This window comes from Micropterus salmoides, unplaced genomic scaffold (genome assembly GCF_014851395.1).
Source record: "Micropterus salmoides isolate LMB-PRFRI ecotype aquatic unplaced genomic scaffold, ASM1485139v1 Ms_hic_scaffold_17, whole genome shotgun sequence".
In the NCBI taxonomy this organism is placed as follows: Eukaryota; Metazoa; Chordata; class Actinopteri; order Centrarchiformes; family Centrarchidae; genus Micropterus; species Micropterus salmoides.
In genome coordinates, this window is record NW_024040817.1 from 28,530,841 (window position 1) to 28,549,546 (window position 18,706).

General features: G+C 41.7%; 1 protein-coding gene across 1 annotated transcript; it reads left to right on the plus strand.

Annotated features, from left to right (window-relative positions):
• The first annotated feature begins 479 nt into the window (after positions 1 to 479).
• tent5bb (terminal nucleotidyltransferase 5Bb) lies at positions 480 to 9,865 on the plus strand. The gene is made up of 2 exons (XM_038725502.1): positions 480 to 1,028; positions 8,213 to 9,865. The coding sequence occupies exons 1-2, from the start codon at positions 873 to 875 to the stop codon at positions 9,236 to 9,238; spliced, it is 1,182 nt and encodes a 393-aa protein (XP_038581430.1). The 5' UTR covers positions 480 to 872; the 3' UTR covers positions 9,239 to 9,865.
• Positions 9,866 to 18,706: the final 8,841 nt, after the last annotated feature.

An 18,706-nucleotide genomic window follows, 5' to 3' on the forward strand; every position in this document is an offset into this window, starting at 1 on the left:
TTTTGAACTTCCACTTTGATTGTTGCTTATTTAATCACAATTGAAATTCTTGGGATTTAATGGTGCCAGCTTGTTATTTTGCCAGTTTATGCAGGCTATTTGTCATTTGTTTAACTATTGGAACAATTTCAAACCAATTCTCATAGAAACCAAATGTTTTTTTCCCAATATTAATTCTTCCACTACTTCCATCAGCTGTAGATAGTTTGCAAATTGCGGCTGTAGCCACATAGTTTTATAGCACATAGGCTGCTTGTAGTCTAAATAAATATATTTTAAAAAATAGGCTACTTCATTTTCTCATGTTCCCCATGCATGCAGCATACAGAGACACAGCATTGGAGCCTCATGTGCCTAGTTCAAGAGAACTGCGTCCTGCTAGCAATTACCATTTCCTACAGTCCTCGAACCTGTCATCTGACGCATGGGAGGTGTGTGTGTGGGTGTGTGAATTTATGCGTGTGTGTCTGTGTGCAGGCTGATTGTAGTCTTCTGTACGTTGAAGTGTTCATAAATCTCTTTCCAGCCAATAGGGAGGCTCCTGTTAATCCCAGCTCGCTAAAAACCGGGTCCACAGGCGGCTCTAATCTGAGAAGAGAGCCAGTGCAGACAGAGGCAGAGGGACTGGAAGTTCTTTTCTTTTGGAGATGTCCGATATCCTACAAAACTTTCCCGTCACTTCGCTGCATTTTGGAGGCTTCTGAAACGCGTCCCAGAAGAGGAGACAGAGAGAAGAGCTGTCTGTGTTTCCACTTCACCGTCCACAGTTAGGCTATTAGAACTGTCACCGGCTCTTCTCGGGGGATTGCGCTGCGCTGCTCTTCTCATTACAGCATTCACAGTCCGTGGACATCCCGTTGAGTCCGGTCGTCATGTCCTCCGGTGATGCCTCGGTGCAGAGTCGGCGGGTCAGCGTGCTGTGTTGGGATCAGGTGCGGCGTTTGGACTCCATCCTCGGCGAAAGCGTCCCGATCCACGGCCGCGGAAACTTCCCCACACTGTCCGTGCAGCCCCGGCAGATCGTCCAGGTGAGAGCACGGTCTATCCAACTGCCTTGCTGTCACCTCTTTAAATAAAGTGAGGTGTAGGGGAATAAAAACTTGAGCATGAATAAAACCATTAATATTTTGAAGCCACTCTGTTTACTTACTGTGGTGTGTAGGCCATACTATAGTATGTCATGCATAACTTTTTGTCAGACTACTTCCCTGGGTGAGATACATTTGTAATATGGGATTTGTAGGCTAGTGTCATTTCAATGAAGAGTTGTCAACAATGGAAAAAAGGGAAAAACTGCCTTTACACTATGAGAGTTGCTGACCAGGTTGAAGAAATTCATCCCACCATATGTACCGGCACACACACACACACACACACACAGGTCTAGAAAATTCTTTGAACAAAATCTGACATGACATCTCAGCACTGGCGGAATTTTCCCTGTGTTGCCATGACATTTTACACATGCTATGATGAACACTTTTTAGTGTATTATATTTCTAGATAAAACAAACAAAAAAAAAGTACATTCACTTGTTACTCTAACAGTGTGGATCAAATTGACTTCAGAACAACCTGTACCTAACAAAATCAGCATTGTGTCTCTGTTTTGTGGGTTGACGCATAGATGTTTATGAAGCGCAGTTGTGCAGTGGTAAGGACTTGTGGTAAGACTGATACACTTAAAAAGAGATTTGATCGCTCATACGCTTAACAAAGACACAAGAGTCGGAATGATCTAACACTATGACTGCAGTTTTCCACTAGCTCTCTAATGCTTCTGCTCCTTTTTCACAGCTCTTGTGAGCGAGGGGCCTACTGAGTTGCAGTATAGTCACGAGCAATGAAGCCTGTAGGGAATTGCCTGGGTTGCAGTTTCCTTGTGCAATATTTAAATGGTTCTGCTTGTAATCCAGGTTCATATTTCACTTGAGTGATCGAGTGTCAGGTTCAGGTTCTTGAGTATTTTCTGTGGTGATCCTGTGGAGAAGAAATACCCTCACACACAACATTGCAGGGGCCCCTATAATCAAGGAGGACTTTTATAGAAGCTTTCAATGAACAGCTCTTGAAAAATAATATTACTGGTTACCCAATATCTGAATGGAGGCACCAAAGTTTTCTTGTTGTCTCCAGTGACTGTCCAGTCAAAGATAAACATGTTAGAATCCAGAGATGGTTTTTGTATATAGGCTGGTGATTATTATCGTAAAAAAAACAGATTTTTTTGATGAAGTTAAAATTAGCAATGTAAAAACTTGCTAATGGCTTATGAAATACAAAAGCTATATTTGAAAGGTTTGGATATAATTATGGGTCTTCTATTCATTTGAAATGACCAGTCAAATTTAATGGTGCTACAAGATCACATTTTGACAGTTTTAGCATAATCCCAGCTGCCGCCGATTGAAATAATCTCTCAGAGTCAGGTAGACAGCTCTGTCTGGTGCCTATGTTGTCAAGATATAGAAAATTTTTGATATTGCACATTTATTTCAAATACTATATATAATCTACTTTACACTTATTACTGTTGACCAATGAATGTGAATTTTGTTAGTATAGTGCCCCTGCAAGTGTAGCCTGATTTGAAAAGTCTGCACTGTATCAACATGTAATGATACCATAACCATTATTTTGACAAAAATAAACGCAGACGCCATGTTTCCTGCCATGGAATATTTCAAGCAGGTTTCAAGTCTCTGCACGCTGATTTTCATACCATATGGACACGAATGGAAACCAATGGCTGCCTGGAAGTAGGGAAAAGCACACTCAGAGATCTAAACCACTATGATATGTTAAATGGTTGGCAGTGAAGTGCGGTGTTCTTAATGCAAGGTAAATGGGCTAAAACATGCAAAGCCACCAGTCTGCCTCTTTTAATGTCATTTATTTATAGCCCCCGTACCAGACAGAGCCACCCACCTGAGGCAGATAGAGATGATTTCAGAGACAGTCCTGTCGTCACATACTGGGTAAGGTGACCAATGGATCACACTTCCAAAGAGTCAGAGGAGCCCCTCTCGGTGGTGGGTTTGTCTGAGGGCCACATTTAAATAACATCTGTTTGTGGTCTGGTAGTGAGTAAGCCATGAGAGCAGAGAAGGAAAAGGTTTATAGTTACTGACACTTCTGTTCGCTCCGTTACATTTAATGTTGACAGTCATCATAGTCACCATACATGCTCCCTCAGCATGCTGTATCTACAGAAGGCCCTGTCCATATGTGGTAGCATCCTACCACATGATGATAAACACAGATATCTGATTTATGTGTCAGAGGTTACCTCATTTGTTCTTTTTGTGGGGGCAGAGGTATGGAGGCCACTGTGTTTTTGTTGGCCACCAAGAGGGTCAGCTCTTGTTCCAGCTCTGCAGTCTATCATATTTAAACTAAACTGCTGTGTCTACAGAACATGGTTGAGATAGGTAGAGAAGTAGTACTCCACTTTTCCTGATGGTAGAGCGTGGCCTGGATTTGAAGCAGAATATGAGGAGTGGATTAGTGCTTGTAATAACACTGGGCTTGTGGGTCAGGCTTGACAACGTATCACTATGGTAAGTGAAGACCAGTCGCCAGACTCCACTGTGGCCCCCGCCAGACTGTAAACCAACTCCTCAGTAGGCTATTGTTGAGAATGAGCAACATGAAGACACCACATGCTCCCAGTGCTCCCTGAAGGAGGTAACTTCAGAACATTCAGACTGTTAGGTAATGATTTTTATTTGGCAGCTTGACTTTAATATTTGCCTTTCAATTCATGATTTTGACTGGTGACCTGTCCAGGGTGTACCCCGCCTTTTGCCCAATGTCAGCTGGGATTGGCTCCAGTATCCACGCAGGATAAGCGGTTGACGATGGATGGAATTCATGATTTTGCACATCTTTGTGCTTCCCACAGATCAAACCGTGTGGGTAGCGCTGATAGTATCTCTTTGGCAGGATTTTCTGCTGATAAAGTTAAGGTTTCAGTTTTATATTTTTTTATTTATGCCAAAGTGTTTAATGCTGGTCATGCTTACTTCCAAACAAAACTTTTAATCACTTTCTGTGGGCCCAGGGTAGCTAATGCTAATGTGTTGAATAGTTCATGACACCAAAGTCTGTATTTTTTTTCTAGGGACTTTAGAGTATTCTTTCTATAAATAAAAATGTATATACCATAGGTATTTACAATCTAAATTAATTTTTTAAATATAACTACCTTTAGACAAAAAAAAAAAAATAGTATAACAATAAATGATTCAGTATCCTCCTTTGAAACATTATTTTGAAATTTTGGAAATCCAATTTACAACAACCTTTACTTAAACTGTAATAAATAAAGAAAATCAGAAAAATCTACAGTAACAGACACAGAAAAAGTTTTTTTTAATCAAATCGAAGAAGTCCATTTGACAAGTAAGTATACCATTTCAATGCTGAAGTCAACACAATACTATGTATAGTATGATGTAGTATGAGTTACCTCATATAGGGGGCACTTGAGCTTGTTGCAGGGACACCCAGCAAGATGGGGAATAGCTAGATTCTACTATTAGTTACAGGATATATAAAGGTAACTACTCTCAGCCTGACTAGCTTTCATTCTCACCAGTATAATCTTACATGGCTGGCTCTAAAATCTAATACAACAAAAGTCTCCCCAAATTGGTGCCTAGGATACAATCTTATCAAATAAAGTTTAACATTAAAATGTCTTCGAACACTTGAAGGCAGATGAACAAATCCTTCATTGAAAACATCCACCCCATAGAGGAGTAATAGCATCACATTTCAGCCCGTGACTCACTCCGGTCTAGCATACAGGTGGAATGACCACCCGCGCATAGGAAATTCAAAGAAGCTTTTCAAATAAGAGGAAAAACCATCATCATCCCCCGTTGCCTGCCAAGCTACTGTACAACTGACTGGCTGGGTTAGTTTTAGAGTGAATGTGAAGGTCAGGGACTCGTAACTCCTCTTTCGCTGTCACCATTTCCCTGGCAGAGGGATCATCTGACTCACTGCCCAGAGCTCTCATTGGCGCCCAGGGGACTATGGCCTGGTAAATGCCTGGGTCATTTCAAACTGCCATAATAAAACACATTCAGGCCGCAGCTTAAATGAAATACTCAAGGAAACGATTGAGACTGGAGAAGGAGAGTAGAGAGACTGTTATGTGTCGCCAAGGCGTTGTCAACACCAGACAGTCTGGTGTGTTTGCGGCTCTTTTTACAAGGCTTTTGTGCTCAAATGTCAGCGGAAGTGTCTCCCTTCACTCGGTTCACCAGGTGCTGGTGCGTCATGTGGGCGTTAAATGTGCTTAAGGACGGGGTTGTTGGGGGTGGCAGAGCTCTGCTTCCTCATACACTCCTTTCAGGACCCCCAGACGGTCAGATTATTACGTGCCGTTAACTCAGACCATCTGTTTAAGTGTGAGGAACAAATGCTGTTGTGGGTTTCCCTTGCTGGATGGTTAAAAGATTGATGTCCAGTGCCCTATGAAACCCTGTGAAATTTCACTTTGGAAAGAGGGAATTTTGAAATGATATGGTGTCTTTGTGTTGACTTTCTGTTAACCCCCTGGAGTCCCTGATCACGCTGTGTTATCAGGTCAGAGTTTGTTATCTGAATTTTACCTTTTTATATTCGTATTTGCAAGTTTACATTTGCACCCTTCAATATGCTTGATTGAGCGAACACGTTTTAATGTAGTAGTAGTAGGCTATATAAAGGCAACGTCAAAAGTATTTAAAAGCTAGGCTAAAATTGCACAAGACTCCTAAGGGTTAATATTCTATTTCTATTTCTACCCCTTGATGGTCTCTTCCAGCGTGTAGATGACAAAACCTTGCGGATAAACATTATTTGTGGTGGAACTTATTCTTTACATTAGTTTATTCTCAAGCGTTTGGATTGAAATATGTTGCTTTTGTGTCATTTAGTTTTAAAGAAACATTTTAACATTTTGAGAAATACACTAATTTGCTTATGAGGTGAGAAGACTGATATTAATTCTATGTCTGTGTGTTAAGTAAAGGACACGTTAGCCTTGCTGAGCATTAACGGTGGAGACAGGGAAGCAGCTAGCATGGCTCTGTTTAAAGTGAAAAAGATGCCTACCAATATTATTTACACCTTATGTCTCATTTGTTTAATCCCTACACAAACAGAAATACAGAAAGAAAGTTTTTATTTTATTTTAGGGGGAGTGTGTGCGATATGTTACTATGTCTTGACGAATGTATTCATCCACTTTTTCTGTGCAACATCTCTTATTGCAGTTTGACAGATGTGGTCGGTAAGCACAGGTTTATGTTTCTGTACTGAAACTAACCTAAAATAATACCATGTGTAAATGTTTTTAGGTGTATTTTTTCACTAGGGTAACTTGTTACCATCTAGCTAATCACGCTAGACTCCAGCTTCCTACTTTATGCACACATAAAATTGGTCTTTTCATAGCATTCTTAGAAAGAAATCAAATAAAAAATGTTGAACTTTTCCTTCCTTCCTTTTATCTGAAATTTAACGGAAACACTTGGCTGTAGCTACAGTTTGTTACAATAATGAGGAAGCTGAAGACATTTCTGTACATCATAGGTGTCCTTTACATTGGGTCCCCACCACTTTTTGAAATTACTGATTTTGTCCCCACCACTTTTTGAAAACATTTGCTAAAAGTTTTTTGAAAATCAGCTTGCCACAAGAAATTGAATAACAAAATAACAAATAAAAATTATTTGAGAAAGGTTTACTTGCACAATAGTTAAACATAAAATGCAATATAAATATAGAAGAAACAGATCTGCCTTTTCCAAAAAAGTAACTTAGGCTAAAAAAACAAGCTGCTGATTTCTGCATTATATGTGATAATATTTTTTTATTCTGAATTGTCACCGGCCACATGAATTTTGTTTCCCTTCATATAAATAAAGACAAGGAAAATGTCTTTAGAATGCAGGTTATTGAGAGTTTAATGCTCAAAATTATCTCCCAGACCCCTCAGTCAAATAGCCTATTTCATCATTGAATATTTCTTCTAAATAGCACTGGAGTAGCTTGTTGTCTTGTTCTCATGACTCCAACATTGTGCTTTATCACTTCTCATGGACTAAGTGTTTCGCCACACCCCTAATATGTGCCCTTAAATGTCCCCACCACTTTTCAACACAAAGTGACGCCTTTGAGTACGATCATTGCTGAAAAGCTGACAATAACAAAATTTACAAGAACAATCTCAGAGTTTTATATGAAGAATTCCTCATAGTTATTCAAACGGGATTTATTGAATGAAGTCTGCGTTTTAAAAATCTCAGCCTCTAAAATAAATTCTGACTTGGCTGGATAGATGTCACTCTACATTGAAAGATAGCTGATAAGACAACATGGCTCTGTGAGAGTGTTCTCACAGACACATGTGCTTTGGATTTTGTCAGAATCAGCTTTGTTTGGCTGTTTTTCTCTATTTAGTGTCGTTTGAGTGATGCAACAGACAGAAAGCATAAACATCTCAGCTGTCCTTTTCCCAAGCCTTGCAGCAGTGCAGCACGGTGTGTGTTCCAACAACCAGATAAACCTTTTTTCTTTGCCAAAGAGTGTTTATATGACAATAAAGGGATCATGTTTTCTCAATATGGTCATAGATCACAAGTTTAAAAGTTCACAGCTCAACTGTTATGTTTTTTAAGAGCCTCTTACAGCGGACAAGCACTGCCTTTTTCCACAGCTTATCTCTGTAGTGCTGATGTTGTTTGTACTTTTAAGAGATAAGTCTGCCAAATAAGTCATTAGAGAGATGTACTGTACAGTGTGTAGGGCATTGTCTCTCTCAACACTTTGTTGACAAGCATGTACACAGCCATTAATATATGAAAGAGCAAATATTAGATTCCTTTTATACTTGGAATGCTAGTTGTTGTTTTAAGACTTTTAATTTGGTGTTTATAGAATGAATGTTCTCCTTCCATTCTTCTGTCATGAAAGTGAATGAACTGGATATCCAGCACATAAATTGAGCATTGTGTCCATGCCTCATAATGCATTGTGCTGCAACTTTCATTAAACTGGAGTATGTTATGTTATGTGCACCTGGCATTCTCTTTACTTGAAGTAGTAAGACGAAAGCAGCTCCCTTTTTGCATGTACAAACCTGTTTTTCCTTCTGATTGTTATCTTGTTGTGGCTATACATCACTCAGTTTTTCCTCTGTCTCTGTATCTTTCAGGTGGTCAGGGCTCGACTGGAGGAGCGGGGCGTGGTGGTACGTGATGTCAAGCTGAACGGCTCAGCCGCCAGCCATGTGCTCCACCAGGACAATGGCCTTGGCTACAAAGACCTGGACCTGATTTTTGGCCTGAGCCTCACTGATGACAAAACCTTCCGGCTGGTGAAGGATGTGGTGCTGGACTGCCTGGTGGACTTCTTGCCTGAAGGGGTGTGCAGGGAGCGAATCACAGCCCTTGCCCTGAAGGAAGCGTACGTGCAGAAACTGGTCAAAGTTTGCAATGAGACAGACCGCTGGAGCCTCATCTCGCTGTCCAACAACACCGGCAAGAACGTGGAACTGAAGTTTGTGGACTCCCTGAGAAGGCAGTTTGAGTTCAGTGTTGACTCCTTCCAAATCACTCTGGATTCGTTGCTGCTCTTCGACCGCTGCTCGGAGACGGCCATGTCCGAGACCTTCCACCCTACAGTGCAGGGGGAAAGCATGTACGGAGACTTTGAGGAAGCTCTCGGCCATCTTCGCTCCAGGACTATCGCCACCCGCAGCCCAGAAGAGATCCGGGGTGGCGGGCTTCTCAAGTACTGCCACTTGCTGGTGCGCGGCTTCCAGCCGTCCTCCGAGCCTCAGATGAAACAGATGCAGCGCTACATGTGCTCGCGCTTCTTCATCGACTTCCCCGACATAAGCGAGCAGCAGAGGAAACTGGAGGCCTATCTGCAGAACCACTTTGCGGGCATGGAGCACAAGCGCTACGAGTACCTGGTGACGCTGAGGCAAGTGGTGGACGAGAGCACTGTGTGTCTGATGGGCCACGAGCGCAGACAGACGCTGGCACTTATATCCGCCCTGGCGTTGCGTGTAATGGCTGAACAGAACGCTATCCCTGCTCTGTCCAACATCACCTGCTATTACCAGCCCGCTCCCTATGTAAGAGATGTCAACTTCAGCAATTACTATGTGGCACGAGTTCAGTCACACATGACTACATGCAGTAACTCTTATCAAACATGGCTGCCTTGCAGCTGAGCAATGACTTTTAGGATGTCTGGAGAGCTTTTGGTTTTAACTTTCCATTGATGTAAGCTGAGCGTTCATTATGGTGCTCAGTACCTCTGTAGCAATGTGGCTTTTTGGGTTTGAGGCCCATCATGGACAAAAAGGAATTAATGTTTTTTTGCCAAATATTATGTCAAAACCATTCCACTAAGTTATATTGATAAATACTGCTGTAAAAAAAAAAAAATCTCTTTCGAGCCGTTATATAGACCTTTTTGTTCCGGGTTTTAATAACCAATGTGGAAAAATATGAAGGGTTGATATGATTTGTTTGCCAGGTCTGTTTCTTGTCTGATGGGGGCTTGTATTGGGTCTTTAAGGACATGTAAATACTTCGTAGAAAGCAGTTTTTTGTTCTGTCTGTGGTTTCAGCTGACCTGACAGGGAGAGAAAAAGGACCAAAGAAATACTTTCTTGTGTAGCATGACAAACAAAGACTGTATGTGGTTCCAAGTGCCTGAAACTGACCAACATCTTTATAGTAGTTAGTTGTAAGAACTGTTTATGAAACTTTTTCATCCAGGTTTACTGTACATTTCTATATCCAGTGTCAGGTTATTTGTTTTCAAATCATTAAAAAAAAAGTAAAAAATGGAACGATGTGGTATACTGGTCTTTCTTTAAACTTTCTACTAAGTTCATAGAAGTAAGAAAAGGACAGACTTTTTTAATATGCTCCAGTTCACTCAAATTAGTCTGGGGATGTGATTCATGAATGTATACTCTATCTCCACATCTCTCTTTCTGTGTCTCTAAAGATCTCGCTCTCCCTCGTCTATCTTTCGCTGTCTTTCTTGATCCCACACAAACTCCTCAGAGTGATGTCTGTGTTCCATCAGCCAGACACTGACTGGCCTGATACAAACACTCACTTGTTCAAGCTTCGTGCATCCCCCCCCCCCCCGCAGAAACACATTCCCCTGAGCCTGGTCCTATACATTAGCCATTTCCTTCCACTTGTGTATCCGACAAGGGGTTTCCTTGGCCTCATTCAGCTGTTGCTTGTCTTGGATGAGTTGAGCTCTGAGGCGGCAACTGAGGACCAGTTGGTGAAACGAGACTGCTCACTTTTCAGCAAATGTAATGATGCATTCCAGCACCTCACTTCCTGGATGATCACACCAGTATTTCATCCTCACACCAACCAACATTTCTCCAGCTATGACATTTCCTAATTCCTAATTACTTTTGCATGAGCGAGAACTTCTTGAAATTTTGTAGAGCATAAAATGGCATGTAGTGGGGGGGGACACCTGCTTGCTATTGCTCCTGGAGACACAAAGTACTTGCAATGCTGGAACACATTAGTGAAGCGCTCACTGATGTCTTTATAAAAGTTCATTTAGAAGGAAAGCGTCTGCTGAGTGATTAAGGGGCAAGATGTTGCGACAAGGGAAATTTCCCTCCCTGGGTTAGCTGTCAGACTTGTCTCCAAATTGCTACAGACACACTCAAGGAAACACAGGACTCCCCTGGAGAGTTCCACTGGAATAAACACGCAGCTGAGTCAGAGCTTGTTGTATCTTCACAAACCAGGGATTTCTGCACCCGGTCAGACCTAAAGAGTCAACCAGAGAGCTGTGAAGAACATCTCTGGAAATGTGTAATGTTAATTAACAACAAGTTATATGTGAGTTTGCTACTTTGGTCCAGGCTGAAATATCCCAGAATTATTAGATGAATTGCCAGGAATTTTGTACAGACATTCTGTACAGATTCATGGTCCCCAAAGGATGTAAACTAGGGATCTTGTGTAACCCCTGGATTTATACATTACCATTAGGTCAAAATTTATACAAATCCACTAAAATATCTAAACATCTGCATGATGGATTGCCACAAAATTTGGTACATACTTTATATTCATGGATCCTAGATGATCAAACCTACTGACTTTGGTGATCCCCTGATTTTTCCTCTAGCGCCACCATGAGGTTGACACATAGAAGTGCAATGTCTCGATCAGGCCCCACTCAGAATGAATTACAATAACTTGGTGATCCCTTCACTATCCATCTAGTGCCAACATCATGTCAAGATTTTGGTTTATGACCAAATACCTGCAAAACTGATGACATTCCCATCATTGTTCCCATTTGTGTTTAGTACTAATTAGCAAACGTTAACTACATTGTGAATGAGGTAAACACAAAACCTTTTTAACTTTGACACTGGAAGCACGCTAGCATGATAACATTAGCATTTAGCTCTATTGCTTTGGTGCCAGTAAAGTTCTGACAGAGCGGCTATAGCCCTAGACTCTTGGTCTTGTTTTTAGATAAACTATTACAAAAAGTTTTCTGTAGAAAAATTCAGATATTTTGGTGGCTTGTGGTTGTACAATAAAAACCTCGATGTTGGCTTTATGCCATGGAGGTTATTTTTTTCTACCGTAACAAAGTTCTTCCAAGAAAACACCTTCTAAGTCACGCACCTGCAAGTCAAGGTAGCCACAGTTTTGTTTTTCCTGGACAGATACCATAGATAAATCTGAAACTGTGGTAAGCACCATGGGTCATACTCTTCCACAGCGCACTCAAGCTCTCGGCAGCCTTCTTAAGTCTCCGTGGGTGGGCCCTTCTGGGTTTGACTCCCACCACAGACATTGAAACTCAAAAGGTCCCGTTATCATTTATTCCCTCCTTTCTGTGTCAGTCTGCTGTGAAGAGTAATCTCTGTCTGATGATCGCAGTGTGGATGTTGCTAAGGGATGTGGAAGGTTTGCACGTCAGCTGATTAGATTATGGGAATGTCTTCTTTAGCTGTGACATATACCATCTGGGGAATGATGGGAAGGGTCAAGAGGAGCGTGGAGCCAAGCGTGGTCTCCAGTGTAACAAAATGTTCACCGTTGTCAGTTGTCAGTTCTCAGCTTCCAATCTGGGTATATTAGCTGCCTGGGGAGATTATAATGGAAAAACTAATTTGTCCTCAGATAAGACGCTTCAGGGGCGGCTGAATGTCTGAAAAAAAGATGAGAGCATGCTTAAAGGATGTTAAATGAGTTTTTTTCATGGAAGTGGAGTTTAGGGAGGACAAATCAAAAACCATATTTTATATCAAAGAAAGTGGTGAGAACTTCCCCAGTTTCAGCTGCTGCCATTTAAATTAAGTTCCATAAGAGTACCACATGTTCCAAAATCGGCGACAGAGATACAAGAAAAACAAATAAAATTCTTTTATTCAAGAATGATTGAATTGGATTGATCCTAATTTCAGTCTTTTACAGCTAAAGAATGAAGGAAGTGGTGCTGAAGTTTTTCTCATAAAGCTGTTTTACTGGACTGGATGGCATAGCTCCATCCATCATCATGTCGTTAGCAAACGATTCCCAGGAACTCACAGGATTTCTATTTGTAGGATCTGTGGATATTCAGAGTGGCTTCACCATGGTGATGTTTATTTGTTTTCCTGAAATGCAAAGGGGCTGCATGTGTCAAATAGTGGGCAATAAAACCTATGCATCTACCTTGGCTTTTGGTAAAAATTTTCTGTGCCACCAAATTATATAAAAAACATGTTTATTTGGGAATTTCTATTAAAAGGAGTGAAAATTTATTCCATTTATGTGAAAGTCCAAAAATTCAATACCTATAATAATCTGTTAAGTAATGTATTCACCTTGTGTTTGCTCAGTTTTAAGTCAAAATCTGACTCTTCTTCTCTTCAAAATACCTTTATTATGTTTACATCATTACCTAACATATGAGCACAAATTATGCACAATGTGTGCCAACTCTTGTCTTCAGGATGTCAAGTAGGACGGGCTTGCCATTTGAATACAGCGTTGGAATGGTGGTCTTCGCCATTGACAATGTAAATGACTGATTTCAGTTCCTGTAGTCTTAAAGAGAATTAAAATGAAAATTTTTTAAGAATCTTAAACTACAGAGAAACCAATATAAATCAACTTTTTCTTCTCTAATTTGAAACATGAGGTAGATTGGACAGAAATAATAACTGAAAAATAATCTCACTAAACTCCTTATAAAGTGACGAATCAATCAACAAAGTCAAGAAAGTCATAATTTTCCTGGACTGACAGATACCATATAATTACTTCAGTAGCTGAATTTATTTTTCCAAAACAAGAGGAACAGAAATGTTCTTAAATGAATGCACTGCTGTCACTGCTTTATTTGAACAAATTAGCGAGTAACCTATAATTTACAGACAACATTACAGACACTGAAGAGAAGCCTCGTCTGTGTTTTCATGACAAATAAGGGCTGGAACACAGACGGCTGAGCACCGAATTCTGTTGACTCACTCCCAGACTGAAAATAATGAACTGTATTTTTAAGAGAGAGTCCCAGACAATAAACACAAAGAGACACCGTGTGAGCGCACAACACAATTTTGGGAAAGATTTGCTGAATGGAAATGTCTTGAAATGGCACACAGAGGTTTTTCTTTTTTACTTAAACCTGATGATTTCAGCTCACAGGCTTGCACACAGCTGCTGGAGGCAGAAACTAATGGTATCATACCAGCATCTGCTCAGGCCAAAAACCAGCCTGCTTTCATTTGGTTTAAAGGAAGATGGGTGGAGTTGCTGTCTTCGATTATGCGACCGGCTTCCTGACAGCCAGAGTAAACACTGGACCCCTGAAAGGTCACAGTGTTTGTCACCCTTGGGCCCCTGCGAGGATATCTTCTCTCATAAATATTAATGGCCACTGTACCAAATAGGGCCACTGACTGTTAACAAGGGGTGTGGAGGATGGGCTTTTCCTTTTAACGCTGCAAGAGGCTCCCCCACTTTGGGGCCATGGGAGAACAGAGAGGCAAACCGGGAAAAATCTGGCCCCTGCTCCTGGCATGTGGATCTTCTTAACCCAGTGTGAGATCTGATTCCTTATGGCTTTGATTACCTGGCGCACACATTGGCTCCGAAAGTGAAATCACATTACACCTTTTGCTTCAAGGGATCCTGATGGCGTTTGGAATGTATAAGATATGTGAGCTGACTGTGAGCCGGATTATTTTAAGCATACTGCACATGCGTCCTGCCTGCTAGCACTGGAGCTCATTTGCCTCTAAATTGGATTTCCTAGAGTTACACACTGTATATCAAGACTTGCAAAGAGAAACAACATTTCACTGGCAGTGTTGATGTTTCCTTGTGAAATACAGCTCAGCCGGCAATGGCATCAGGGCTCCATGCTGAGGAGAAGGCAAGGAATGTTGATGGATGAGCCACAAGGCGGGAGCTTCAGTTTGACACGCTGTACGCAAGGGGGAATGAATCTAATCTGCCAGGTGGGGAAGGACAGGCCTGCCTCTGTTTTCATCAAAACCTCTGTGGGTTCTGGATCTGCCTGGAGGAAAGGTAAATCACATCTTCTGTTTACATGTCGGATTCACATGTCGTGTAGGCGATGGTCAGAACTGAAGGGTAATTACTTTATTTTATCAGTGACACATAACTCACTTATTCAGTCATGGTGGATTCAATCCCATCCGCCATAGCCAGGAATAAAGTCATAAATGAAAAGAGAGGAAACTATAAACTCCAGTTGGTGATGATCATTAGGTAAACATCCAATTGTGTAATCAATTGTGCTCCCAGAAACACACTGAAGTAATAATCTTCCTTTTCATTTGCACAAAGTCTGTTATGCAGCTCTTGATTGATACAGACAGACAGACCGTAAAGACATTTCCATTTTCCATACATGAACATGAGACTCCCATAAATGAACAGATGAAGTTGGATGAAGGTGAATGTCTATGGAAAACAAAGCCTCACAGTCTCATCCTTACAATTTGATTGGCAAGTGACCTAAAGATATTAAGATATTAAGATAGATCTTAATCTTAAATGTAATGTGATGTTGCCAAAGAGCCCAAAGAAAATCTCCTGGCAAGGACTTCCTAGACATTTTGTGAGCAAGACTGATACCACTCTGATATTTGTGCATTAAGTCTGGTCCTGGAGTCAAGGGGTGATTAGCTTAGCTTAGCATAAAGACACCTCTAATGCTCACTAATTAACATGTTGTATCTTGTACATGGACGTCACATTAATGCAGTGAATCTAGAAAGCCACTGTGCCCAGCTGCTGTTCACCAATAAATACACTGCTGAATTTTTTTTATTAAATTAACACTTCAATCACACATCAGATCTTACTGTACATTGTATAATTTGTTGAGAACAAAATGACTTTCATCATGGCAACTCATAATATGACTCAGTTGTGTGAATGGCCCCCATGTGGCCTGGGTGATCTCCTCCTAGGCCTGGATCAGGGCATCTGAGAGCTCCTGGACAGGCTATGGCGCTACTTGGTGGCGCCAGATGCACTGATACGTAACTTCCCAGAGGTTCTGAGTTGGATTCAGGTCTGGGGAACATGAGGGCCAGACAATGGCATCAATGCCTTCATCATCCAGAAACTGCCTACACACTCTGGCCAAATGAGGCCAGTCATTGTCCTGCACCAGGATGAATCCCAGGGCCCACTTTCACGCACCAGCATAAGGTCTGACAGTGACTCTGAGGATTTCACTCCAGACCATCACTGACCCATCGCCAAACCGGACATGCTGGATGATGTTGCAGGCAGCGTAATTCACTACAGCCTCTCCAGACTCTTAGACGTCTGTCACATGTTCTCAGTGTGAACCTTCTCTCATTTGTGAAGAGAACGGGGTGCCAAAGGCGGACCTGCCAATTCTGGTGTTCTCTGGCGAATGCTAAACAAGTTGCACGGTGCTGGGATGTGAGCACAGATCGCACTAAAGGACCCTCATGCCACCCTCATGGAGTCTGTTTCTGACAGTTTGGTCAGAACCATGCACACCAGTAGCCCGCTGGAGGTCATTTTGTAGGGCTCTGGTAGTGCTCCTCCTGTTCCTCCTCACAAAAAGGAGCAGTTATCGGTCCTACTGCTGAGGTGATTGCCCTTCTATGGTCCTGTCCACCTTCTTGTGACGGCACGTATGAATGTGCCATCATAGAGGAGCTGGACTACTTGTACAACCTGATTGGACTGCAGGTACCGCCTCATGCTACCAGTAGCGCGAAGGACACTAGCAAAATGCAAAACTAGAGAGCAATCAGTCAGGAAGGATAAGGAGAGAGAAACAGTCTGTGGCCACCACCTGCAAAACCATTCCCTCTTTAGGAGGGTTGTCTTGCTGTTGCCTCTGTTTGATGCACCTGTTGTTACTTTCATTTGCACCAAACCAAGTGAAAGAATCACAATCGCTTATGCTTCCTAACTGGAAAGATTTATATCCCTGAAGTTTAAGTGACATGACGATTAAGTGTTCCCTTAATTTTCTTTAGCAATGTAGTTACAGCATATGATTTGTGGTATGTAAAATAATTAGTAATTTTTACATTTCTGTGGAATTACATGGACATCAATGAAAGAAATGAATAAGCACATTTTTTAAAACTTCAACTTTTAATAAGTCAAACTATTGAACACTGAAATGTGCAGTACAAGCTGTGGACATCACAATGTCACAATTCAGCCGTACCCTTTTCTTAACAGTTTAGTTTAGGTCAAGTCAAGGTCCTGGTTAGGTTTGGATAAACTGTAAACAAGGGAAATGTTTTTTCATGTTGTACTTTTAAGGTGGGCTGATTTCTTTAGAGATACTAAGCTCATTTTACAAAGTAAGCAGCCCAGCCTGATGGCAGTGAGCTACTTGGCATGCAGACGGATCTGGAACAGAAGAAGCAGGTTAGACAATATGGGTAGGTGTTAGATATCCCCGTGCATAAGCTCCCACACAATGACTCACTCAGACCAGCTGAGTCATAATCACTGCTTTCTGTCCAACCTGTTTGCTACTTGACAAACACCAAACACATGCAAATCATTTCTGTCACGCTAACCTTTGTTACACCGGTTACTGTTACATTATTAGATGTCACTGAAACATAATGTGAAAGAGTTGTGTCTCACACCAGTCTATACTCCAGCACAGTGAGGTGACACTGACACTGATAAGGTTACTTGTTCAGTGTACATTGAGACACTAGTCTGTGACCTCCAACATGATTCTGAAGTGATGCATATTGTTGACATAATATTAATATCATATCTCCTAATAAACACTACAAATAGTTTGCAGCTACAGTGATAACATAATAGAATTGTACTTGTCTGCCACCTTTCGTGTTACTTGCAAAATTGAGCCTTGAGAGTAAAGATTCACTGGCTTTATATAGAATTTAGTAAGGAACTTTGAGAAAAAACAAAGCAAAAACAACAACAAACTCAATGTCTGCTTCTCTGATCTCATGACCTTCATCAGTTGAGTGCGTAAGTTCAGTTCAGTTTAATTCCTAAGGTCCACTTACAAGCTTTTTTCTGGAGCTTTAAGCCACATCTCACGGCCTTCATCAGCGGCTCAGGTGTGATCACGTAACCTAAGTACTGAATGACAACAGCGTGATGACAGCTGAGCCATCGCCATGACAACTGGGCAAACTCTGTCCATAAATGAAGGCCAATGAGATGCGCCTGAAAGCGCTAGAAAAAATGATGACTTTTTTTTTTCAGAAACTGTCAAACTACTATTTCCAAAGTCAAGAATGAATGTCAAGAATTTTATGGCACCCTGAGAAGATGAGCACTGCAGGTCACTTCAGTACATAATTCATGTCACCTTCTGTAAGTCTCATGTAAGTCACATCACACATATTTTGTCAAATGTTTTTTCTATGCCTTCTCCAGAGCGATTTTTTTTCAAAACTGTCCATTCAACAACGTCAATGATCATATTCTATTTATATTCTACTTCATATATGTTTTTGTCTGTTATTATTACTTGCAGCACTAATGACCCAGTCACAGAAGCTGCGGTTTACCTTAAGAAGTGTGATTTACACAATGGCCGCTCCTTTCATCTCCAGCCATCCCTGCCCCGCTCCTCCCCTCTCACTCCTCCACCACCTTTGTACATTCATCCTTTTTTTCGTCTTTCTCAGATTGATCAAATATTTGCTCTTCTTGGGCCCCGGCCTGTTTATTTTCTGGAGTGTGTTTTCAGCAGTGGTCGGGCCTGTGCAGTGGCTCAACAGTGCCGTCTCAGACATGCCAGTGTTTGGCTTAGCGGCTTGGGACGGAGGCTGGGCCGGGTCTGGGGCTCTGAGTGCGCCTGCAACGTTGGCTGCTCTCCCTTTGCTGCGCAAACTGGGCCTGTGAGTCGCACACACTGTGGCCATTCACTCTCCCAGCACACACAGGATAGAGTATGGATTGTTTGGAGGCCAGTGGCAATGCCAGGAATGCTGAGCCCTAGTTCCTCTCTGAGAAAAAATGGTATTTGGTTCTTTCTCTCTCTCCCTCTCTCTCTCTCCCTCTCCCTGCCTTTGAAGGGTTGCAGCCGTCTGATGAGAGGAATCACTTGGTGCATTAGCCGTCCTGTTTCCTCTTTCCTGTAGATTCCAGTCTGGCCAGTCAGAGAGGGCCTC

Coding starts and splice junctions, on each gene's coding strand:
- tent5bb (XM_038725502.1), top strand. CDS start 873: ATGTCCTCCGGTGATGCCTCGGTGCAGAGTCGGCGGGTCAGCGTGCTG. Junction 1,029..8,212: donor AGCCCCGGCAGATCGTCCAG/GTGAGAGCACGG, acceptor TGTATCTTTCAG/GTGGTCAGGGCTCGACTGGA.